Source organism: Notothenia rossii (assembly GCF_949606895.1).
Source record: "Notothenia rossii genome assembly, chromosome: 6".
NCBI lineage: Eukaryota > Metazoa > Chordata > Actinopteri > Perciformes > Nototheniidae > Notothenia > Notothenia rossii.
The window spans coordinates 51373344-51399148 of NC_136909.1; the positions used below are offsets into that span (position 1 = coordinate 51373344).

At 40.7% G+C, this 25805-nt stretch overlaps 2 protein-coding genes across 3 annotated transcripts; both read right to left on the bottom strand.

Moving 5' to 3' along the window:
• Positions 1–5637: 5637 nt before the first annotated feature.
• Positions 5638–9576, bottom strand: LOC307045096 (uncharacterized protein). Its single transcript, XM_079690600.1, has 2 exons — positions 8364–9576; positions 5638–8212 (listed from the first exon to the last, which is right to left on the bottom strand). The coding sequence occupies exons 1-2, from the start codon at positions 8711–8713 to the stop codon at positions 6058–6060; spliced, it is 2505 nt and encodes an 834-aa protein (XP_079546726.1). The 5' UTR covers positions 8714–9576; the 3' UTR covers positions 5638–6057.
• A 4214-nt stretch (positions 9577–13790) lies between these two features.
• On the bottom strand, positions 13791–21821 carry LOC307043165 (uncharacterized protein). Of its 2 annotated transcripts, XM_079687449.1 has the most exons (6): positions 19388–21821; positions 18400–19025; positions 17899–18216; positions 17389–17443; positions 16888–17041; positions 13791–14702 (listed from the first exon to the last, which is right to left on the bottom strand). In XM_079687449.1, the coding sequence occupies exons 1-6, from the start codon at positions 19578–19580 to the stop codon at positions 14576–14578; spliced, it is 1473 nt and encodes a 490-aa protein (XP_079543575.1). In that variant the 5' UTR covers positions 19581–21821; the 3' UTR covers positions 13791–14575. The 2 variants fall into 2 exon arrangements, with proteins under 2 accessions (XP_079543575.1, XP_079543576.1); XM_079687450.1 differs by lacking the exons at positions 13791–14702; positions 17389–17443 and having other exon boundaries at positions 16906–17041.
• Between the last annotated feature and the right edge of the window lie 3984 nt (positions 21822–25805).

Sequence of the window (25805 nt, forward strand, 5' to 3'; positions counted from 1 at the left end):
CAAGTAATACAATTATTTTTACAGTGAAAAAGGTCAAACGGAACCGATGGTTCCCAAATTATTCAAAGGTGAGTCCGCCGGGACTTTATTTTTCTAAACCTCTCTAAAAAGGTCAAATTTCACTTGTTTTGCATCAATCTTGATACAGGGTACTTATTATATGTTATAGTTTGGATTCCTAAAGCTTTTAGCAGTGGTGTAGTCTACTTTTTTGTAGTGGGTATACTGTAATAATTGTATTCATCCATCCTAGAGCGACGCATCGCGGAGCGACACTTCATGAACACCATCACACTAATGCATAGACTAGTCTTGAGACTGTGTTATCAACATGTCAATGTATTATAAACATTTTTATGTGACTTTGAACTACCAGTGACATTAACAATAAAAAAATAAAAGAATGAACAATGATGGAAAAAGCCCACTTATCTTCTAGGGTTGAACAATTAATCGAAATATTCATCAAAATCTCAATATGGCCTACTGCAATTTTCAAGTAATATACAATAAATATGGTCATGCTACAGATGTCCCGACCATCACATAATAATCTACACTTAAAAAAACATCTTTGTTTCGCATAGATCTGCACAAATATCACACAATAATCATTTTCAACATATTTTTCAATGCATTAAATATTTATTCAAACTTGTTCAGCCCTATTATCTTCCATAAATCATTGTCAAACTATGTACTCTATCAGCTTAAATGAACAAGCAAACATCCTTGAAGTGCAACAAGAGAAATTAGCTTCAAACAAGAAACCAATTAACAAATATGCTTCACCTCAATAAATGAGGGTTGAAAAAGCACTTAACATGTCCATACTGGGTTCACTGTGTTAGTCCACAAGCCCTGAAAAAAGGATGGAACACTTCTAGACATAGTCTGGTAGTCTACAGAGCTTTCCAGATATGTTTGTACTCAGGCATCTGAGGTGTGCATTGCCTCCTTGTTTGCGTGGCAGAGCGATGGCTTCTCAGCCATGTTGTGACATACTTCCTTGGCTCAAAAAGTGTTACAGGGGGCCCATTGATGCTGATCATCATCAAATGACTTACATTTGACAACAACAGTGTCGATCTCTTGTCTGTGCATATATTGTTCATGAGACTGAAGCCCCTTTCACACTCAGCAGTGCTGCAAGGGATGGTCTTCATGCATTGTATGAGTGGCTTTAAGCTTTCAGGCTCACTGTCTGGGTGCTCAAGGAAATCTCTCATACCATTAACTGCTTGCTCTTCACCAAGATTGAACCGCCTACAGAGTCGTTTCACTTGTGCCTCACCATGCCGTATGCCAGGGGTTGATGGCCAGTTGCCTGTATCCAGAACACTGAGATCATGAAGCATTTCACCATCAAATGAGAGGCGCTTCTCCAAGTTGTTGATCAGACTTTGTAGGAATTGTTTTGCATTGATTGGTGGGAGCTTTGCATTTGACTCCAAGGGAACAGATCCTAAATGTCCCAACGCTTGTGCAGTCAGTGCCTCCTCTAATTTCTCTCCTTGGGTATCTTTGAAAGATGCCAGCACTCTGATGGTGCGCTTTAGAAGATGGTCTGCTCTCAAGAGTGTGACAGAATGGGCCTGGAGTTGCTGAGACAGGTTTGCAAGTTCAGACAGTGCATCAAACATGAGTCCGAGGTCACACAGGAATTCCTTGCTTTGCATTCGACGTGCCAGGCCTCTATAAGTTTGTCTCTCTTTGCTGCTTCTTGTTTGGTCGCCTGCAGCATTTTCAAAGTGTCTATTGAGTGCTTCATATGATGTCCACACAACCTTTACAGAACGGAAACTGCTGGCCACCCATCGCGTACTTAAAACTCTGCCAATTTTCAGGACTTGCGAGCCCACTTCTTGTGCTGCTACCAGAAGCTCTCTTGAATTTTTATTTGACTGACTGTAGAGATTGTGGATCTTCTCTAGGAACACTTTGAAGTGGTTGACTGCCTGAACCTCATCCACAGCATCAGATACAGCCAGTTCCAAACGGTGGTTCATGCAGTGCCATGTGAAGAGGTTAGGGTACCTTGCTGTCAGCCTGGTTGCCACACCAGAGTTCTTGCCTAACATGACACTGGCTCCATCAGAAACAAATGAGACCCAGTTATTTTGAAGCCACTCTTCAGTGAAGCCTGCAGTGTCCAAACAGTTCAGCAGAGCTTCTTCTATATCCTTTGCCCTTTGGCTCTCCAGCTCAACCAGCTCCAGGAACAAAAATTCAGGAGTAGCTCTATCCACTGAGGCTTTCAAGTTGACAATCATTGCAGATTTGTGGCTGATAGATGTAGCCTCGTCAATGAGAACAGACAACTTGCTTGAAGACGTCAAAATACTGTGAACTATTTTTTTCTGCATCTCTTTTGCTATGTGTTCTACAATTTTTGTGGAACTGTACCTTGAGTGCAGACTAGTGCCCATGTTGGCACCATTTTTCTCCTGAAGCTCAATGAGACTATCATGGTCAGTAAAAGGTCGGTTCATCTTCGCAAGATAGTATGCTGTTCTGAATACAGAATCTGTCTCTGCAAACACAGTCTCTGACACAGCTCTCACCAAATTTCCCACTAAATCCTGTCCACCCTTCTCCGTGAGCTCCTGGGCTATTTTGTGTGCTCTGGACGTCTCATGTCGTCTAATCTTGTTTCTCAAAGAGGCCAGAGATGTTGATCTGCTTGAATCTGAGGACTGGATCTTAAAGTGCACCCACTCCTCAGACATAGACACTCGTTGTTCTGTGAGGACACCTGTTGATTTTGTAGCGCTGCAAAGAGCACAACCTGGAAATAAACAAAACCATGATACAAGTTTGTACCAATAACATCTGCAGAAAAGATCCAAGATTTACTCAAAAGTATTTAATAAACTGCTGACAATATTTACATCATGGCTAACAAATGCATGAAAAGCAGATAAAAGGAGAAAAATGTTCCACTTTTTCAATAGCTAATTATTTGACAACTACTGATAACTAACATATAGTAATATAATGGTGCAAATGTTTTAAATGCACTTTTAACATGACCATGAATTAACTCTCATTTGCATAGTCATATACTTTATGAATTTCTGTTGTTTAGATCAGCTTTCCTTTGCATGTGTGCTGACATTTACCTAACTTTCTGTCCCTCCTCTCTAACCAAGGATGCCTGTTCTTAAATTCAATAGCCTGACTTTCAGTCCACAAGGCTGGCCAGGAGCTCTCATCTGTGTCCGAAACAAGGAGATAATATAAACATTGTGTTCTGTACAAAGCTACACACACACACACACACACACACACACACACACACACACACACACACACACACACACACACACACACACACACACACACACACACACACACACACACACACACACACACACACACACACACACACACACACACACACACACACACACACACACACACACACACGTACACACAGACACACACATAATACAGAGAGGATAGTGTGGGTGGGTGTATGTATCTCACTCTCTTTCTCTTCCATTGATCCACCACACTAACGTTGATCAAGTTAGCTAGCAAGTTAGCTAGTTAGCTACAGTTACGTTAATGATAACCATGCTAATTTCACTTACCGGGTACATTTGCGGTAGCGCCGGGCTCGTTCTCTGTCACCTTTAGGACAGCCGCCTGACCTGGCTCTTCTTCTGTAGTGGTAATAGGGGAAAACTTTGGAAAACATTGAAATATTGTCGTCTGTTTTCGTTTCATGTTTACTTCCTGTTTAGCGCTCCGCAAACTTGAATGGTGGACGGATCCAATTCTGATAATTTTAGAGAAACGTGGGGTTTGTCAGAGCCGAATAGAGTATGTTGCTTTTGCCTAGCAACAGGCCACAGGCGACGGAAGCCCCAGACGTCCAAAAGTATTAACACAGAAGGGGCGAAAGCGTGAAAGCGCAGTCACAAAATGATGTTGTTACGTATCATCGCTCATTTTTAAGAGGGTATACGGAAATCACTGGCATTTTCTAGTGGGTATACGGCGTATACCAGCGTATCACGTAGACTACACCACTGGCTTTTAGTCTACTAACCCATCATTCAAGGCTGGTTTTCACTATAAGTAATGTTTTTTTTTTAGGCGGACATTATAATTTACATGTTCTTACTATGTTCCATCTGAATTTACTTTAAAATAAAAACATCTAGATTGATTCTGAGACTTCTACATCCAACTCACAGATGTAACCTTGCTTTGAGAGAAAAGATTATTAATTTACCCCTTTTAGAAGTGAAAGATATAGTCTTTGCTGTGTTAGTGGCATTTTGGAGCCTGAAACCTGAAAAACAGGCTCAGGGCTTAAGAGGTTTTAAACCTGATGTTCATAAGCTTCTTAGTTTTTGCAACGTTCTGTAAATATACACAACTTTATAATAAAATGCACACATTTACCTTTTTCTAGACTAGACACAGGTATGATCCTAAATTAAAAACATATGAGGTTATCATGAGGTTGTTAACATCAAAGTTTATCAGTGGATGTTTGCTGGAACTATTTGTTAACTGCTTCTTTCCTGACGGAAACACAGCGTGACTCCGGTCAGGTAGAGACCGGTCTCAAGTCAGCACCGCTGCAGACTCGCTGTTTGCGGGCTTGATAGCCCACTCCCTCTCCACACCGCTCCACACTCGTTGCTTTGGAACAGCCCTCAATATGGCGGACCCTCCGCGTGAACAGGCAAACGGAGGGTTAGGCTGTAGAAGAAATAGAATACAATGAAATATGTTTGGAGTTTTATTTGAGTTATTAATTTAAATGTTTTGTCTAAGAGATGCTGATTTGAAACCGTTGTTACATACAGTTACGCCATTTCCTGTTTCTGCCAGAGAGAGAATAAAATGAAATTTGTAAGTAAGCCATCTGTATGTAAAAAAAACACCTGTATGTAAATTTTAAATAAGCCATCTGTATGTCAAATATGTCTTGTATGTCTTAAATGATATGATGAATTGGAAATGTAAACAAGACGAAAGTCTTTTTCTGGTCTGCATCCCCTTAACAATTGTATGTTTTGAGCTGTAGGCTACTGTACTGTACCCAATATACAAGCTGTTAATAAACTTTTCAATCAATCAATCAATCAAGAGGGGAGTTTGTCCTAAAGCTTGCCGCTGTATTTGAGTCATTCTATAATTAGGGGTACATTTCACATCAACCAAAAAGTCAAGAAATTACTGTTTTTTTAAATAAATAATCTAGTTGTTTTCATAAAATACTCTCTCAACGTGCTAAATTCATCAACTGCCAAGCTTAAGCTTTGATGACTTTTAAAACATTTTAATGAAAATAAACATTCAATGCATTATTTTGTCAACTGTGTTACAGACAAATGATATGTCATATAAAACATGAATGAAGTACTACACATTTGATAAAACATTTGTTTGAAAGTTTTTAAGTCTATTCACTAGGGTTTTGGAGATGTTCTGTCTAACTGATCTGAAAATATGAAATTTAAGCTTAATGATGGACATTCTGTGAGGTGCTATCATCAAGGATGAATCCTTTTTCGACGTAAATCCATGTTAAATTGACTTTAGAGTTATTCACCATCCTTATGTAAAACTTCCCTTTCTAGAGAAATACCCCATAATTTGTCTTACAAATAAACCAACATTTCAAATATTTATTACACAAAAAAACACACGGAACACAGTTGACAGACACAGTAACACAGTTGATGAAGTAACACAGGTGACAGGACGCATTAAGAGAACAACAGAAACCTTTCTTAAAGATAACATTTTTATTTTGATCACAAAAGTGATGAATTAAGAAGATTAAAAAACATCACAATACTTAAACTCATCTCATAGCTACTGTGAACATAGTTAAAAAAATTATTTAATACATCTTTTCACATCCCTAACTTCTGTCCTTAACTCAAGTAGAATCCAAACATCTTCAACTTTAACATATTCTACATTTAAAAAACTTTTTTTTCCTTTTATTAATCTCATGCACAAAACATTTATAACTCATCCTCTTGTATTTCATTTTTATGTTTCGTGTTTCTTTTGTTTTAAGACAGTTCACATCGCTGAGATCTTTGACCATATGTCTCTGTTGATCTCCACATGTCGTGAGGTCACAGAAGTTGGTGGAGGAATAATTCTGATCATGTCCTCATGTAAATACCACAGAACATCCTCCCGCTTAGGCCAGAAAAAGCGATTGACTCCAATCCGGTGCATACATTTAACCTCAACATGACTTTCATTCACCTCTTGTATTATTCCAGGATAAATGTTGTCATCATAATTTAAGATACACCACTGGCCGATGATGTCTGTGTTTTGCCAATGTATTTGGGCCTCATGCAGACTCTCATCCTCCTGTGTGGGTGCTGTTGCCTGAGCCTCAAAGGTGAAGGTTTTCGTGTTGTAACACTGACACTCCAGGGTCTGTCTTGTTGAGCAAAGGCAGCTCACATCCCGGTAACTGATTCGTCCCGGGGTCACTGTTACCACTTGGTGAATGCGCATGGTTGATGGCACCACCGGGAGACGATCTGGCATGCTCTTTGTCGATTCATCTACTCTATCCTCACTGATAAAGAAGAGTTTGACTTTGGTCTGTGCATCCAGCAGTGAGTTGAAGAAGAGCTCAGGGTTGGGGATATCTTTCCCATGGCTAACAAGCCTGTCAGCAGTCCTTTTGAGGAGGCCTCCAACTCCATCTGGAGCACCCTTACCATGGCTTGCCTCAAAAAAGTTCCAGGTGCCTGACTGGAAACCACACTTTTGCAGCTTAGTACAAAACAGATAGAAATTGCCTTTCTGTCTGTATTGTGTGCACGGCCCATCACTAAAGAAATGCACAACAGTCACTTTGGGATAGGAAGCCCTGACCAGGTTGAGTATTGGGGATAGGTGGGTCCATATGGCTGCAGGGCCTTTCTCCTTTGATGGACTGATTGTGCTAAAGCACACATGCTCTTCCACTCCACCAACATGTAGAACTCCAGTGTGGAGAGTTGCCTGCTGCTGGTTTGATGCAAAATGTACAGCTTGGATTTCAGAGGAGTACTTGCAGGCGTAATTTTCGGAGAAATCGACATGAATTAAGCATTCATGATCTGTCATGCTCCTCTTTAGTTCCCGGTAGTAGGTGAATTGCTGCTTTATGTTGAACTGGTGTCTTTTGAAGTGTGTAAGTTGGCGCTGGAAGAGCTCGAGTACATCCTGCAGAGTCGTTTCTGTCTTCTTTTTAATTGTCATTTTGACAGCCATTTTTTCTTTTTCACCTTCCTTGTTCTTCTTCTCTCTGAGAACAGTCTCCGTTTTCCACTGTGTGATAAAAACACTTGCTTGCAAATCTCCCTCACTTGCGACTGGAAAGTCTCTATCTTTGCAGTTAGGACATTCATTGTACATGCAGTCTTTTGACTTTGAGTCACAGCATATTGACTCTGCCATTCCCTCCAAGTCAGTTCTCCCAATGAGTCGGAGAGAATGTAGTTTCTCTGCAAGAAAACAAAGATTTTCATGTACCTTGCAAAGGCAGGTCTCTCTGTCTGCAATGGATGGCTGGACTACCCAGAAGGGCCGCATACGGCAGAACAAAGAATATGAGATCCTGCAGTTGGGGCTCTCAAGGAGGAATCTCCTGTGCAGGTTTCTCATGGTGTCGTTTAAGAACCTTTTCTGTTTTTTTTTCTTCCCTCTTGTTATTGTTTGGGATTTTCCAGCTGTGAGACGGCTATTCTCATCCCTTGTCATGAAGGACAGAACGTTGTTGCCCAGTTTATAGCATAAAGATCTATACTTCAACTTGTTGGGGATGGTGGATATCTCACTGTGGCTCTGTTGTTTTCTTGAAATTGATAGGGTCTCCTGGATTCTTTTTTTGAACTTGTATTTTTTCAAGATCCTTCCTGACACAAGAGCTGCAATTACCTGCCTAGTCTTTTTGTGTGTGGTAGAGGCATACTTTGTACTAATGTTGTCCACTAGGGCATGGTGGAAAACTAATGTTTTGTGCACTTCTGTAGGCACAGAATTCCTTCCTAACAGGCGCCTGGTTTTTGATCTGGGTGACTCTGACACTTGCTGTAGCCTTGTAAATCTTTTTCTATATTTGTCAGTTTTTCTCTTCTGTTGTTTGAGTAATTCATTCAAAGCTTGAACCTCCCTGTATAACTTGGACTCCCTTCTCTTGACTTTCTTCCTTCCAGCAATTCTCTGTCTGAAGTGATACACAAAGCAATGGATCATGTATTATATGCTTACTGAATGGAGTAATGATGACAAGCAGTTACTAGTGTCTTATCATGTATTATCATTTCATAATCAAATCTATTCTTAAACTTGTTTTCTGTGTTTCAATAAATCTTTACCTTGGCATGTCAGGCTGTGGAACATTTTCAGGACTCTGGGGTGGGGTAACCTGATTCTCTATCACTTTCTTTCTCTCTCTGCTCTGGTGTTGGGCTCTTCTCCAGTATGTTCGTTTCCTTCTCTTCTCCCTCTCACTTAAATCTTTTACTGTCTTCACCTTCCCTAGGTTTTTGTTGTCATGCCATGTCTCTCTGTGTTTCTGTAAGTATGCTGCCCGTCTCTGAGGATCAGAATTACGCCGTGCCCTGTACTGGCGCTGCTTCTCTGCAGCAGATAACTTCATCGCTCTAAAACACAAATAACTCGGTTTAAGGATCATGTCAAACCAGTGAATATCAAAATCATCCATACCCCGTGAAGTTTCATTTCAACATTCAATATAAGCATAAACTATGACAATAAACTGCCAACATTGTCAACTGTGTTTATCCCTGTCAACCGTGTTACAGTTGATAGGTAACACAGTTGAGAGGTAACACAGTTGACATTTCCGCCATTTTAGCGTCTTGTGCTAACTGCAGACCTTCAACCGGTCACCACATTACCTTGATAAAATCATGTTTTTATGCACCCTCTCTGTATATTTGTAAATATAATATCTAAAGTAAGTTCACAAAAACATGTTGATAACACAGTTGATGATCAATTAACCCACTCTATGCGTACACTTTAATATTGATGAAATATTGAAGAGGAGAAGTACAAACTTGCCTCACTGTCTTCAGAATTCCCTCCAAAAAGGAAATGACATCACTTGATACTGTAAAGATGACTTTGGAGCAAACCATTGATAATTTATAGGGGTGTTTTTAATGGGTAACACAGTTGACAGAGATTTCTTGGACACGCACAAAATGGGTGATTTTATGTACACAAATGAGCCAAATAGTTTTGAAAACACCTTGTTTATATTCTAATGATTATTTTAATTAAACAATAATGAAAATTATTTACAAAAATATGTATGTTATTGCTTAACTGAAGAGCAAACCCTGACATTTAGCAAATCGGACAGCACCAAAACAGCAAATTCCAGCACTGAATATGCATTTTCTGCTAAATACATTATGTGATCTGTCGGCTTTTTGTATTAAATGAAATAAATATGTGCCCCAATATAAAATTGATCATTGCATTAATTTAATACTTAATAAAATGGATTACCACAACCTATGGACATGACATGTACCCCTAATTATAGAATGACTCATTTACTCCCTCCACCTGACAGGAGGGAGCCTCGTTGAGCTGCGAGTGTGGCTACAGACGGAGTACACTCCGTCACGGAGGGGTAGGGTCGAGGGAGTGGTTTGGGATTGGGCCTTCCCATGGATGTATAATAAGAACTGGATACAGTGTGGGCCTCATTAATTCCTATGAGAGTTGCTCATTGGCGCATGATGATAAAATGGCCCAACTTTTGAGAGAGCGAAACGTCACAGATTACCCGGCATGCCTGAGAAGTACCCGTATGTGCGCTCATAGCGCATGCGCAGCTTTAACCAAAATGCTCGTTCACATCAAGCACGTCTATTTACGCACACGTAACAGCACCGCACATTCATGACAGCATGGTAATTACTTGTTTTTATGATGGATTTGATATTAACGAGGCGGCAGTTAGCAGCTAGCGGCTAGCTAGTATTTATGCTAATGTGCACATCAATCGTTATGTACTTATATTACGCTGTAACAGGATCTAGTGATATCCAAGCAACAGAGCTTCATTTAGCATGAAATGATTATTGCACTATATATATATATATATATACACACAGTGCAATAAGTAGCAACAGGGACGTTAATCTAACGTCGGTAATATTAACTTTATTTAATATAACATTTACGGTACAAGATTTAATCATACAGCCCATGGAGTATAATATTTTACAAATGATGAATTACAGCAAACATGTGCAATATATCCATTATTACAGCTCCGTGGGATGGCAGTGAGACGATATGGGCCCGTTGTTATTGTGCATCCATGGGTAAAGATAAACGCATGTAGTGCTGAACCTGCTGAACACGTAACATGAACGGGCGGCGCGGTCCCGTGGGTTAGATGCGCATTCATAATGCAGAGGGATATAACTCTCAGAATAACGTTATTAGCAAATTTGTACAACTTGAGGAACGAATGTTTTTAATAAGGGCTATACAAGTGTTCATACTGGGTGGTTTATTTAGTTTAAAAAAAATTATCCAACGATTTACAGACCATTCTTTCCCCATGTAAGTCAATGGGAAAAAGTGTATCCGGGCCCAGCAACCTAAAGGAAGTGTAGTACCGCCGTTTGGCCACAACGAATATTCTACTGAGAGTCCGGCGCACTTCCTGGGGGCTTGGGCCTTCCCCTCCTCCGGGACTTGACCTGGAAATCGATCAAGACACACCATTTTGAAGGACGTCCCAATAGCTGAAATGCACACGGAGGAGTCGAGGAGGGGTGAGGGAGGAGGGGTGCGGGAGGAGACGAAAGGGAAGATACACGCAAGCAGACTACGCAGAAGTGTTTTCACTACTCGTGTATAAAAGCCCCGCCCCCACCTTCACAGCTGGTCCGTTTCAACAGAGGAAAACTGACAACTGGAAGATGAGTGGAAAAGCGTCACATAAATGTATAAGTGCTCACAGCCCCGTGGGAATTATTATGTGCAATTCATTTCTAAAAGGCTTTCACATTACGATAATTATAGTTTTATTTAAATGTATGCTACATTTTACACCAAAACGGAACACAAAAGCAGGACCAAATTGACATTGAATTCCTTGACAAACAAGAGAAAGATTAATTCAATAAAATAAATATTTAACCAGAAATGGGCCGGTTCTAAAGGGTTATTCAGTTAAGCCGGATGAGATGGGATACAGCTGTGCACATGTCATCATTAACAGACTTTGTTTAAGAGTGACGTTTGAGTGAACGAGGACATCCCAATTAATACCTGAGGACTCCTCTGTCCTCACGTCACCTCCTCGTGTCTCTTGCTCGCATCTTACGGAGGCGGAGCTAAGATGGAAGGAAGTGACGCGAGTGAGGGAAAGGAGGAGTCGAGGAGGGGTATTGGGATGAGGCTAAGGTCTAGCTGCGGCCGCGGACAGTACACGACACTACACGACACGCCCACCTGACACGACATTACGGTGGCTGAGAAGGGTCTAGCTTTGGCCGCGAAAGTTGTACTTCCAAATATGGTCAGAAGAGAGCACGCCCAACACGTGAGACGCTGACGCAAGGATATTTAAGGAGACATGGGCCCTTTCTCATTTCTCTAACTCCACTCCTCGACTCCCCTCCTCGACTCCCCTCCTCGACTCCTATCCTCGAGACTTAGTCCCGCCCACAGGAGATGCGAGCGGAGGAGCCGAGGAGGGGAGCCGAGGAGAGAGGAAGGGAAGCAGCAGGCGGTTAGATAAATGAGAACTCCTCTCCTCTGAGCGGTCATTTTAAAGAGATGTCCATTAATGATGACAGGAGGCACAGCAGCCCTCTGTCTGATGGACAGACAGGATTTGGGCCCACTGTTTTAATCAGGGCTGAATACAACATTTTGATTGTTTTATTATTGTTTTTTGTTCCTATTTGTAGGGCTTTGTCTTAATATTTCTTTTTGTTTTCAACTATGTTGAAAGATTAGTTTAAGATCAATTTTTTTATTTTGCTAGGAAATTCTGAATGAAATTCTGAATGAAAGGCTGCGTGCGAGACTGGTTTTTCGCTGGGTTAAGTCGTGTGGGTTTTTGAGTGAGATGCGGCACAGCAGCCTGTCAGTTTACTCTTGCTAGGTTAGTTTGGCTATTATCATTTATATTTATCTGCAACAATGGATATCAGGAAGTGGTTCACGAAAGGAATATGGCAACTCAGCGCCAGATGCAGGCACATTAGAAGACATCAGCTACGTTACCAACGAGCTAGCAAGCCAGCCACGGACAAGGGAGGCTGGCAATGAATTATATTTTGAAGAGAAATTGACTCTCAAGCCGGCTCTCTCACAAACTCCTGCTCTGTGCGCAAGCAGACCACTGCACACACTCTCTGCCTCGCTCAATATCTCTCTCTCTCTCTCCCTTTCTCTCCATCGCTCCACCTCTGTGTGTGTGTGTGTGTGTGTGTGTGTGTGTGTGTGTGTGTGTGTGTGTGTGTGTGTGTGTGTGTGTGTGTGTGTGTGTGTGTGCGTGTGTGTGTGTGTGTGCGTGTGCGTGTGCGTGTGCGTGTGCGTGTGTGTGTGTGTGTGATCAATTCCTCACAGCTCTGGTCAAAAACTGGACAAAAGTTAAACATGTACAAACCACAGACTGTCATGGCGAATACAATCGAGTGTGGACGGAGCAGCTACAGCTTAGTTTAGCCTGAGTGATCCATTCAGAAAACACGCATTTTAAAAGGTTTTTCGGTTGCCGTCTTGTCTGCAGACTTGTCAAAGCATTAATTTATGTTTTTTTTACTAACCTTTATCAGTATGTAGTTACTTCAGCATCATTATTGAAACGTGTATTACAATTAAATCGCGGTAAAATGGGTTAATTTTGTCGTAGTTGGTTTCCAGTATTTACATGGAAATAAGCCCCGCCCCCTTTCCAGCGCGTCCTGTTTGAATGACAGGAGTAAACACAGCTAACAGCCGCGGTGAAACTCCAGCGGTTAGAGCAATGCGAATATTCGCAACGCGTCCGTTGTGAATGCAGCATAATGCAGTTGAGAAAACACTGTTCTGTCGCTTTTACAGCAACTTCGAGATTTTAACAGTGTGAGGGGCCCAAAGGCCATGGTGGCCGTAGGACGTACAATTGTTTGTGGGGCATAACGGCCAGAAAGAGGGGCTACGACGGTCATGGCCGCCGTGAAAATCCTACCCTGCTTTAGACATGCACTGTAAAAAAAAAATCCGTTGAAAAACGGACAAAGTGCTGGTAATTTGCTGCCAGGACATTGTCCGTTATTCTACAGACATTTCCGTCAACCCTTTGACGGATATTTCTGTAGATTTACAAGACTTTGTCTGTACCATATACGGACACTTCCGTCAACAATTTAACGGATATTTCTGTAGATTTACAAGACTTTGTCTGTACCATATAGCCTACGGACACTTCTGTCAACCTTATAACGGATATTTCTGTAGATTAACAAGACTTTGTCTGTACCATATACGGACACTTCTGTCAACCTTATAACGGATATTTCTGTAGATTAACAAGACTTTGTCCGTAATATTTACGGACACTTCTGTTAATCCTAATACGGACAATTCCGTATTTTAACAGTCCTTAGTATGTATTTACAGACACTTCCGTTAATCCTAATATCTTTTTTTTTTTAATCTTGGGATAAAAAATATATATATATCCTAATCCTAAATAAATAACAATCATTACACTTTAAAGCAAACTGAATAAAGCACAATATATAGAAATTGAACAAAATGTATAAAACTTTTTCCATAAAAGTGCATTTATTTCCTTTTTGCTAATGTATAAAGTGCATTTAATGATGAAATGAAAAAACTGAACTTTTCTCCCACTGCTGTTGCACCCTACTGGCTCACCTGTCAGTGAGGAAGGAGGAGCCCCCTCCAGGCGGATGTACCGACTCCGTCCTACACCTCCCACTCAACATTCCCCGCTGACAGGCGCTGCCCCAACCTGTAGGAGGACATGCAGTGACAAATATCACCCTCCCAACTTCCCTCCCCCCGAACATGGGGGATTTGAACCCAAAGAATCTGTGGTGGTGGGCAATAATTTTACCCCTCGCTACCTGAGTGCCATACAAATGTTTTTTTTTTAAGACATTTCCATAAAATTGTAAAACCCTAACATGAACATACATTCAAGTATGTAAAATAACAGCAACAATAACCTTTTTCTTAACACCATGATGTTAGAGGTTGGGCTGTGTGTACATGTGCGCCTCAAGATCAAATTAGTAGTTATAAATTCCTCCCACTGTTTGCCACTGCTGTTGCACCCTACTGGCTCACCTGTCAGTGAGGAAGGAGGAGCCCCTTCCAAGAGGATGTAGCAACTCCGTCCTACACCTCCCACTCAACATTCCCCGCTGACAGGCGCTGCCCCAACCTATAGGAGAACATGCAATGACAAATTTTAAAAAAGTAAACTTTTTTTTTTTTAAGTGTGTGTGTGTTGGTATGTTCAGTCCAAAAGTCCAGTCCAAAAAGTTCGGTTTTGAGCTTTGAGGAAAGCTCACATGTGCCAGTCAAATTCCTTCAGCTCAGTCACGAGCTTCGACAGTTTTGGAGGAATGTGATGATGTTTCTTCCCCTTCATCTCAGCCTTGGACCCTCGGTCAGGATTCATTCCAAAGAAAACTCTAAGGAAACAGAAATATGTTTAGCTGCACATGCAACTAAATGAATGAAACTAAAGAGTAACATGCAGACAAAGCTGAGATACTACTTGTAGTGTGGCTCTACAGGAGTGGAGCCGTCTAAAATAGCATACATTTGTTTTCTCCACCATGCCCGTGTGTGTGTTTCCATCTACAGCTAATGTTGCAAAATACTACTACTACAATAACACTTTGCTCCTGTAAGCTGAGCAACTCAGACAACGTGCTGTTAAAGTCTGCTCATCACCAACATACTATACTGGAAATGTCAGCATAACCCGTGCACCTGTGACTTGTGTGGATATACTGTACGTGCAATGAACGATCTCAGGGCACCGTTAACTCAGTGCATGAGTAGCACAGCTAGTAGTAGTCGCTAGTAGTCACGAGTGCTGAAAGAAGTTGTGACGATTGATAACAAACTTTTATTCTGAAATGTATGTCTAAAATTAATGAACAATGAGCAACTGCATGGTCTATTTTGTGACCAAAAAAAATATAATTTACATGAGCCGTCAAAAATGGCCGGCGAGTCTGTTGTAAACAGTCCTGTCCGGGAAGATTGTTTCAATGACAGTGGGACCTCTTTCTGGTCCGTCTGAACCCGTTCTGGATCACCACTCCTCGGTGGTGGTAATAGGTTTGCATTTGAGAATACAAACATTATGCACCTTTACAATATGAATTAACAAAACTATTATTTTGTGCTGACAAACTAGGCTATATAGTGTATTTAGTGACTTTTCCTGTCATAATCACCACTGTGACATAGCCTACAGCAGCCTACTGTAGCAGCCTCTATATTTTATATGTAAAATGTCTTGGTATTTGCTACATTTATCGTGGAGTTGTGTGTTTGTTAAACATACATATACAATTTAGAGGTGACAGTGTGCGGTGTTATAGTTTGTTAAATGCACAGGTGAACATTTGACAGGAGGAGTTACTAAATCCACAATGGTTTTGGTTATTGGCTACATACTATAGGTGGATCATGTTTGTTTGTATTCTCATAATGCAGACCAATCCACATAATCACGATAGGCGAGTTGTGATCCAGTGCACAAAGACGGAGGTCCAGATTTCATTGCAGCAGCTTCACAGGCAGCCAAGGTAAAGAGGGTTGATTTATTTGCATCGATTATGATTGTACACAGTCTATATACATTTTAGTCACAAAATAGATAACATAGTTGCTCAATTTTGATTTCACACATACAACCACTGCATTAAAACTGCATCTAAATTTGCTACTTTCAATATCGCAGTCTACTTGTCAGATTTCAGTCAATCTTAAGTGTGACACAACCACTAAGCTCATCTGCAACAAGAGCACAGGCGTCAAACGTTGAGTGGAGTGGTAACTGTGACACTTGGTGCAAATGTACACGTTACACAACAAGTATTAACATTGGGGCATGAATCCTGGTATGGATTTTGTTATATTAGTCACAAAAGCAGCTCACATAGAATAGCCTAAATGTGTGTCTTTGGTTAAAGAGATAGCTCAGAGATAGTTGTTAGGAATATTGTACATGTTTTCCCAATCACCCAGTGTCAGAGCCTAATAAATGCCAAATGCCTTAGGACAGACCTTTTCTATGTACTTGGTGTAGTCTGAAGTTATATGAAAGAGCATGGGCCTTCAACAGGAAGCTGCAAACTGTGCTGCCTGTGTTATAGGAAAATGTATTAAGTATTGAGGGTTTAAGTGATTATATGTTTGCTAATACACATTAACATGAAACAAACAATAGAAAAGATCATGTGTAAGCAAACAAACTTTACACAACACTGGTGATAGTGCTGTCAAACAGGTCTATGAACTCTATGAAAAAGTTGAATCTGCAATACAATTTTAGGCAGTATTTGGGTCCCTGGTTCATCTCTCTCAGCTAAGGGGTCCTTGGACTGAACAACATTGAAGACCCCTGTCAAAGAGCAATGAATATCTTGGCTCGATTGTAGAGTGTCAATGGGATCAAAACATATAATATTATATTTAATAATCATGATCCCATAAGCATCCTGGAATTGAGCACAACTATGCTAGTAATCTAAGGGACGATGAGTGGATGCCTTTTTACATTGTTTGTCTGGTGGGAAGCCCTCAGTCTCAGAATTTGAATACCCCAGCTTATACATTTCAAAACAATGAGCTGCTTACCTTTGCATGAATTCCAGGGTAAGAGACATCTCCTTTGGATATTCAATGTTGCAGACATAAAACAAGCAGAAAGCATAGCTCAGGGCCACAATGGGGGAGGTGATGTGGTCATTCACAACTTCCTGATCAACAGCAATCTGGAATAGATGGTCACCTTAAACATAGATCACAAAAACAATATGTATTAGTAATTTTAAAAAATAATAACGTACACACGTGCCAAATCTTCCATACTCAGCCCAAACACAGGTTATGGTAAGAACAAGCAACACATACTTTGAAAAGGTATTCTGCATTTAGTTTGTCAGACTTTACATACAAGTGTACTTAAATTTAAAGATTTTGGCCCTAATCAACATAGTTCTGAGTACCATTTACAAAACAAAATCAACCAACTCTATACCTTTTCATCACAACAAATCGTCTCATCAGTAAACCTAAGAACAAATGGAGAACATATCTCCAAGCTTGCTGGGATGCAAAAATGATTCAACTACAAACCTCTGATTAGGATGCATGGGGTACAGGGGAGGCTGAGTTCAGCATCTGCGGAGTCCTGTTTTCGGAAAATAAAACAACAAAGATACACATATGAATGTGTTGATTTTATGTTTCCAATGTACGCAAACACACAGTCAGGCAGGCAAATAGACCATCTGCCAGCGTCTATATCAGAGGCAACCATAGACAATAATGTTAATAGTAGTTATAAAAAAATATTGTTTACACAAACATAATCGATTAATGTTAGAATCAGAATCCTTTTCGGTCAGGGGGGGAAAGTCTGTCCTTACAAGACCTTGTTCTATTAGGGGACAGCATTTGGTCCTCCAAGACAGAGGAGCTCTGCCGGGATGGAAGTGTATAATTATATGAGGGATTCTCTCCTGGTCGGGAAAATAAATCAAGGATTTTACTGATTTCCTTTTATCTTCGTTTCCAGGAGAGATGGTTTACCAATTTCGATATTATCAGCAGCGCAAAGTGGGGTTTAAAATCCATAAAATGTACCTCATTTTTGCAGAAAAGGTGATCAGGGTTTTCCTTGAAGTATCTCACAATGCCACAGATCAGCTGTACTGGACCTTCACCCATCTTCATCCCTTTGGTGTCAAGGAAGTTGTTGATACCCGGTTCTTTTTTGGAAAGCTCCTGTGCCAGCTTGTTTTGTACCGAAAAGCCAAGGAGTCTAGATGCATGATCAAACAGGTGAGCAGCTTCAAATAGAAATGGCCACTCTTCCTTTAGGACCTTTACATTGGTTCCGTCGTTGATGGTTTCACGCTGGATGGGATATGTTTCAGCCATCAGTTTTCGAACAGATGACTCCTAAAGATATGAGGCAACAGTTAATCAAACTAATAAATTCAATCAATAATAAAACAAATTATCAATATAATATACGATATGATATACCAAAAATAAATGAAACTCAAATATTAGCCTCTCCATTACTCAATCAAAAAGTAATCCATACATACACAAGAACATAATGGATGGTTGGAGCCCTACCTGAGGATCATGGGTTTTGAAGGCACTTTTCAATTCATTTCGTTTTGACAGCAGTTCTGCTCTACTCTCAGTTCCCTTGACAGCAACATCCCACTCCACACATCCATAACGATCGGAATTTCTTGACTTTTTCTTCCGCTGAACTTCACACTCTCCACCCTCTGCTTGCCTCTTTCCTGGAGTTGATGTTCTCTTAATATTTTCAACTCTGTTTTCTAGCTGGGTAAAGAGAGGACCACAACCATCTTTTGCAAACGGCATATTTCCAAAGGGCTCTGTCTGTTTGAAAGATAGAGGATATTGTCCTACAATGTTCTTGGCGATTTCCATCAGCTTGGATCTACCAGGTCTTCCAGGGTGTTTATGGAGGTAATCATCAACAACGATCCGAACCATCTGTTGTCTTTCTTTCGACTTTACCCATTTCTTTTCACCCAACACATCCATGAGCTTTGAGGGCATTTTGTGCCATGGTATGGAATATGGCTCACAGGATGGGGAGTGGGCAGATGGGGTATGGGCAGGTGGTGCTTCAGGTGGTGTTGGGGACAGATCATCACTCTGTGGCAGAGGTGTAGATGTAGGGCCAGGGCCAGGGCTTCTGAACTGTGGTGCAGCTTGTGAATCTATGGAGGACATACCCCATAAATTAACCACATCACCAATGCTACTAATTAATTAATACACTGGTTTTCAGTGTCCGTTGGAGACCACCAGGGGTACAAATGGACCCTTAAGGGTCTGTGAATTTGTACAGACAGTATACAGGGTTGGGCAATATATTGATATATCATATGAGATTATTGAATAGGATTTTGGGTATCATATTGTGATACCTGTTGTGTTTTCCTGATTTTAAAGAATGAACTGAACTTACCCTACTGTTAACATTACATAGTCATAAATACATAATGGTGATATTTGATTTTGTCGGTGTTTTCCACCCCTCAGTACTGTGCAGATTAGGGTTAAAAATAAAAAAACTTACCTCCTTGGAAAGCTTTAACGAGTCTTCTGCACTGAATGAGTGGCAGAGTGTCCTGAATGTCCGGGGCCTCCACAAGGATCAGGTCATCTTCACATTGAACTCCTAATTCCACCAGTCTAGCCATGAGTGCATCCATCTTATCACTACTGAGCGATGGTATGGCTTTCTTAACCAACTCTTTCACAAGCTCCATGTTGGCATGTGTTTAAGAGGAATGAGCAACCTCGCACCTCTCTGGTAAGAAGAAAGTGGATAATAATCATTAAGTTTGTCCAGATTTTGGCAGCTGAACATATCAGACATATGTTCATCAACTTCATAGACTCCAAGCTCAGGAACCCAGCTGGCAGTTTTCCCCCGAAGCAAAAGTAGGACACTCATTTCATTTTTTATAATAATGCTCGCTATTTGTCCTAACTGTAGTTGTCCTTTAGCATATCTCAGTAAGACAAGCATACCATTTCCATATGGCGTGCCTTTAACCTGGACCTTCTCTGTGACAACTGAGTTACTCGAGTCAAGTCCAAATTCTTCAACTGCTGTCCTTATGCTTTGGTCATAGAGCTCAGGATAGAACCTGGTGGAGTCTGAAACTTGAACCTGGGGGCTAAATAAACTACCGCAAGACTGATAGGCCTGAAACAACTGATGTCTATCAGCAAGTGACTTAGTTACATTTCTGAAGTTTTTACTTGCCCTAATACACCTTTTAAAATAAGAATGTTTCGATTCAAAGCGCATCGTCCAAGTATGTATGAGTGGGCCAAACTGTAAACTCAAGTGAGCATAGTGAAGCAGATAGTGGTGTTTCGGTCTAAGTTTAACTCGTGGGAATAACTGTTGCCTCGATTCCACATACAGTTCGATCAGATCCTTCATATAAGCAATCTGCGACTCTGAAAGGCGAGGTGCACAGACAAATTCAACTAGCTCCCTCAGAAGAAGTACCAGTTCCCATACTGCATTGTCAGCATCTTTAATACGGTCATGCACTAAAATAGGCAAGAATCTCAAAAGCCACCTGTTTTGGGCTGCATGGCCTCCAAGCTTTGCTCCTTTAATGGGAATAGCGTTTAACTTGTTGCTGCTTTCACCAGGAAATGATTTGAGTCTGGCATTAAGGACCTCATAACTGAACCACTTTTCTGTTTTGATTAAGAACTGCAAACACATTGCTAAATCATAGTCAACCACACCCTCAAACAGGTCATGTGCAAGACAGGGCGGCAGTCCAGGCTGACAGACGTGAAAGTGAGACAGTTTGTTGAAAACACTGTCACCTTTAATACCGTGATGCGTTTTCATTTCAGGGTTACTTTCCAGTAACTGCACAGACTCATTATAATCAGCGGGATTTCGATGAGTGAAAACCGTGAGAGGGTTAGAATGAAATTCATTTCTTGTCGCTAAACAGTATCTACACATATATTCAGCTGAGCTGAAATTTTCTGTAAACCCACCAATCGTGTGAGAGCCCAGATTATCTCCCATTATGCATGCAACAGTACCTTTATAGATCTTTCCTTCAAAAGATATGCCCCTTTCCTCAAGCTCACACAAGTCTGACACAAGCTTACTGAAAATTGTATCCACTGTAAAATCTTTGCAATCTTTCTCTATACAGAGTAGTGCCAACTGTATTTGATCAACAGTTGATCGCTGGTGTGGATGGAAATTTGCCAGAGTGAAGTAGACAGCTAATACCTTGTGCTTTTGCTTGGCAGATCCAAGTGGATTAGCCACCTCAAATGCATCCTGAAATAGCATCACCTTTAAAGACTCTGGATCTGAGGAAAACATGGCATTCGATTTCATGGCCCACCCATCAGTGACATCACTGAGTACATCATCTTCAACATGAGGATTAGAACTGTGCTGAGCTGCACCTCCCTGTTTCAGAATTGCTCTGAGGGTTTCCAGTATTGGAATGTAATGATAGTGCCTCTTCTGACCTGTTTTATTGTGCCCAAGATTGACTTCAACAGGCTGAACATAGTTATAGTGCGCCTTGTAATATTGCTGCCTTCTGTGTTGCGTAGTTAAAGGACCATTTTCATACAATGCCTTGTGCATAGGGCTCTGCTCGTATGCACTCTTCCCAAGACATATTAATGTCTCTGTTGGAACACCATACTGCTCAAGTTCACGAGCTAACACATCCATGGTATATTCCTGTTGAATATCATTTAGAGTTTTCATTTCATTTGCTATCTCTGTAATTGTGGAGGCTGGGACCAAATACTTTGCCTGCAACCCCAAGTAAAACTGAGCAAGACTCTCTGTGTAGGTGTCTTTCTCTTGATCACTCCCAAAATTGTCACTGTGTTCTGCATCAACAGCATTAGGCTCAGGCTCTACATGTGATCCTTCACCTGGCAAAGACCGTTCTGCGAGTTCACAAATATGAACAGGGGCTATCTTGGTCACATCCCACCCTTTGTGGTATCTGGAGATATGCGCTGAAAAGGATGACTTTACAATAAACGTCTTAGAACATCCATCAAAGGGACACATTACAGTCAGACCCTCATGAATGTGACCACTCAAATGAGACACAAGACTTTTAAGATCTGCATATTCAGTGCTGCAAAAATTGAATGAGCACTTCAACTGTACAGACACACTACGGTTCCAAGTTTGTCTGCTCCTGTCTGAGTGTGTTCGTGCCATATGCACAGCAAGGCTATTGTATGTGGTAAGCTTCCTTCCACAGTCCTTATGGCCACATAAAAAAAACACATTACTAATATTTCTGTGTGATCTGCAGTGTTTCAGGTAATCGGTCGAAAACCGACAGTTAAAGCCACAAATGTTACAAGCCAACATGTTGAGTAGACTGAATTTGCCAGGTGAAGGATAGACAGAATCAATAGGCAAACTAAACTCAAGTCAATAAAGCATGAAGGTTAGACAGCTAGTTGATTTCCGGATGCGGAAACGTTTCTTGCATATGTGTGTGCGTGCAAATTATCGGATACAGTAGGCGGGCTCTAGACTGGATCACACTATAGAAATTCACAACAGAAGCTTCCTACAGGTGCTGCGCAAAGCACGTTGAAGCTATGTTAATAACAATACTACTTTTAATCCAAATGTAACCACAACATAACACACACACCTTCAAATGTCAACGAAGCCTATCGAATATATATTAGTCGATATGATACTATTATAGCTGTATTGACCGCAGTGTTTGGGGGGAAAACACTGTACCAATGGAAGCTAACGGGAAGCTAACGTTAGCCCGAGGCCTTTTACAATACTACTTTTAATCCCGATGTAACCACAACATAACACACACACCTTCAAATGTCAACGAAGCCTATCGAATATATATTAGTCGATATGATACTATTATAGCTGTATTGACCGCAGTGTTTGGGCGGAAAACACTGTGCCAATGGAAGCTAACATTAGCCCGCTGCCTTTTACAATACTACTTTTAATCCAAATGTAACCACAACATAACACACACACCTTCAAATGTCAACAAAGCCTATCGAATATATATTAGTCGACATGATACTATTATAGCTGTATTGACCGCGGTGTTTGGGGGGAAAACACTGTGCCAATGGAAGCTAACGTTAGCCAGGTTGGAAAGATACTAATAAAACAACAACACACAAACCTGCGAAAATAAACTAACCATAAATACAAACTTTACCTATCAATTCAATGAACTGGCCAACTTTTGCACGGGGGGATACTGCTTAAGGACTATATTCTAACTGGGGCCAGTTAGAAGAGAGTTACCTGCCAGACGTACACGTAATAAAACAAATATTTAACATTAACACAAATGTTATGTTTACCATAAATGTCCTTTTTGATTAAGAAATGAGGTTCCATTCCCAAATTAAACACAATGAACCAACCTACCGAGCAGACTTTCAGGTTCACTTTCAGTGCGGGATTCCTGTAATGGCGGCCACAGATATTTTTTAGCGCGCAAAAGCACCCACAATGCAATGCGCAACCAGTGTTGCCAGATTCTGTGAGGGACACAAACAAGCCACAAGGTCTAGAGAAAATAAGCCCAAAAGAAGTGAAGTGGGCCACATGAGAACTTTAAACCTATACAGCAACTATTAGAAAATAGCAGATCACAACGTGCCGCGACGCGACGCGTTGTGAGCTTGTAGACCTGCTATTTTCAAATAAAATCTTGGGGGAAACTTATAATAAGCAGACCTGGCAACGCTGTTTTCAACGGCAAAAGTAATGTAAAAGTCGATTACAGTACTTAAACAGTCAAATTTTACACCACATTGGCCATCATTTTACGGATTTTTCGAGTGTGTAAATATGTATAATTATATTATTATTTTAAGTGTGGTTTAAAGTTAAATGATAGTTATTGGGTAGAGCCAAGTAACCCAGGTGGATGCAATCAGGTAATTAGGACAGAGCCTCTGTTTTTAGATGGGGTTTGTGGCCATCCTGGCCTGACATTTAAACTCGCTGAAGGGCTTTCTGTTCGAACCACAGTGAAATCTAGAGGTTGTTTTGTGCATAAAGAGTAGAGCTGGCTGAATCAGATGGAGTTAAACTTTTTTATTTATTTTTTTCAACAAGATATCAAGACACAAAATGTGCTCTACCAAATGGTGGCCCTGGCAGTTAAAGGGTTACCTTCTGAAAGTGAGGAAGTATGACCAGCTTTGTCCCATAGGATTATACAGGCCAGTCCATTGCTGCTTGTTTAAGGAGTTAACTATTTCCGATATTAAAGTAACTTAAATTGTATTCTATTTTATTCGCCTATAGACAAACAACACAACACCTTCCAGTGTCCATTTTGTGAAAGGACCGGGTAACTCCCTGGTCTGATGGCTCATTTGCAGAGCCACCAGAGGTCACTTGTGAAATATGGAGGTAAGTACAGATGGAGCGATTCATTTCGGACAGTTTGAAACGCGAGGGCCGTGATTGGTACGTGATCTGCCCTCGCTCAAGGGAAAACCTCCAGCTTGACTTGAGACCGCCCCCGTGATAGATAAATGTATTTATAATGAAGCCAGCTGCAATGGATCATTGATCCACCAGGAGGTGCAGTGGTGTTCCACACTGGAGCTCATGTGAAATAAAGTCAGATACAGTACGCTGGATGTACAGCGGAACTTTGTTAAGATCCATATGTCACGGATATCATACTCTGTGCTAAATAAGAACATGTAATCATTTACAAAACATCAACATGTTGTTATTTAACAAAATAATTTTGTTATTCGAAAAAAACGAACGGGAGGAAATGCAGCCCGGCTCTCGATTTGTAATCCTAATTTAATCATCATCTTCACCACGATCATTTATGTTTATGTTCGCCGAATTGACATGAAAACACTGACACATATGAATATACTGTATTCAACTTCATTAAAAACGTTATTAACGTGCCTAAACTCAGTAATTCACCAAACATATGTATATTTTAATGGAGTTTCGTCGGTCGATCAGGATCCCAAAGTGTAGCGGAGGGATCCTCATCTGGATGAAGGGTGTTATTTTCCCCATAAAGAACAAGTCGCTGCAAATTATTCCGCTTATTACATGGCCACATTCTCAACAAAGTAACGACATGACTCCCAATATTAATTGAAATGCTTTTATGGATTTAGATTTTTTTTTTATTGATTTAAAAAATAGTTGTATGTATTGATTTAAAAAATAGTTGTATGTATTGATTTAAATTGACATGCATCCGCTAAGAAAAATAGTCCGTTGTTACCGTTTTTTAAACAGTCTGAATGAAACGGCAGCTCTCAGCTGTGTATTTACACAACTAATGGCACATCAACCACAGCTCTCTCCCCCCCTCCCCCCTTGATCTTTCTTCTCCAGCAGCTAAATTAACGGTAGGTTACTCTGAGTGACAAGCTTACAGTTAGACACAACACTGTCATTGCAAGTGACCCTCAGTTAGTTGACTTTTATGTTCAACTGCTAAATTCGTTACTGATAAAAAAAGGGCTTCTACTGTACCTAATTACCTTAACACTAGAACCGCCAGAGGTTTTTGTATAGGCCTACCTAAACCCTTCAAATCCCGCTATTAGAATGCAATTTTTAACAACATATGGTGCTACATAACACACTTTCAGGAAAAGTCAGGGACTGGGAGACTTTAATATTTTATTGAAAAAAAGTTACATTGCACACACACAACAACACATCACACAAATTGACCCGATTGGCGGTTCTAGTATTAAATAAACTCACTAATTAATGAAACCAGTTCAATACGCATTATTCTTATTCTTATCATTCTTTATGAGCGCAGAAATAGTCATAAAATCAGATCTGTTTTTTAAATGAAATCTGACGGCAGGCAGTTAGCTCTGATCACCTATGACAAATGCGCCGCACCTAATCGCTGGCCATTCAGCCACAGACACTGTTCGAAATGGGGGGGAGC

Coding starts and splice junctions, on each gene's coding strand:
- LOC307045096 (XM_079690600.1), bottom strand. CDS start 8,713: ATGGATGATTTTGATATTCACTGGTTTGACATGATCCTTAAACCGAGT. Junction 8,213..8,363: donor CCACAGCCTGACATGCCAAG/GTAAAGATTTAT, acceptor GTATCACTTCAG/ACAGAGAATTGCTGGAAGGA.
- LOC307043165 (XM_079687449.1), bottom strand. CDS start 19,580: ATGGAGCTTGTGAAAGAGTTGGTTAAGAAAGCCATACCATCGCTCAGT. Junction 17,444..17,898: donor ACCTTTTCTGCAAAAATGAG/GTACATTTTATG, acceptor TTCCGAAAACAG/GACTCCGCAGATGCTGAACT. Junction 14,703..16,887: donor ACCCTGGAATTCATGCAAAG/GTAAGCAGCTCA, acceptor CTGTTTCCTTAG/AGTTTTCTTTGGAATGAATC.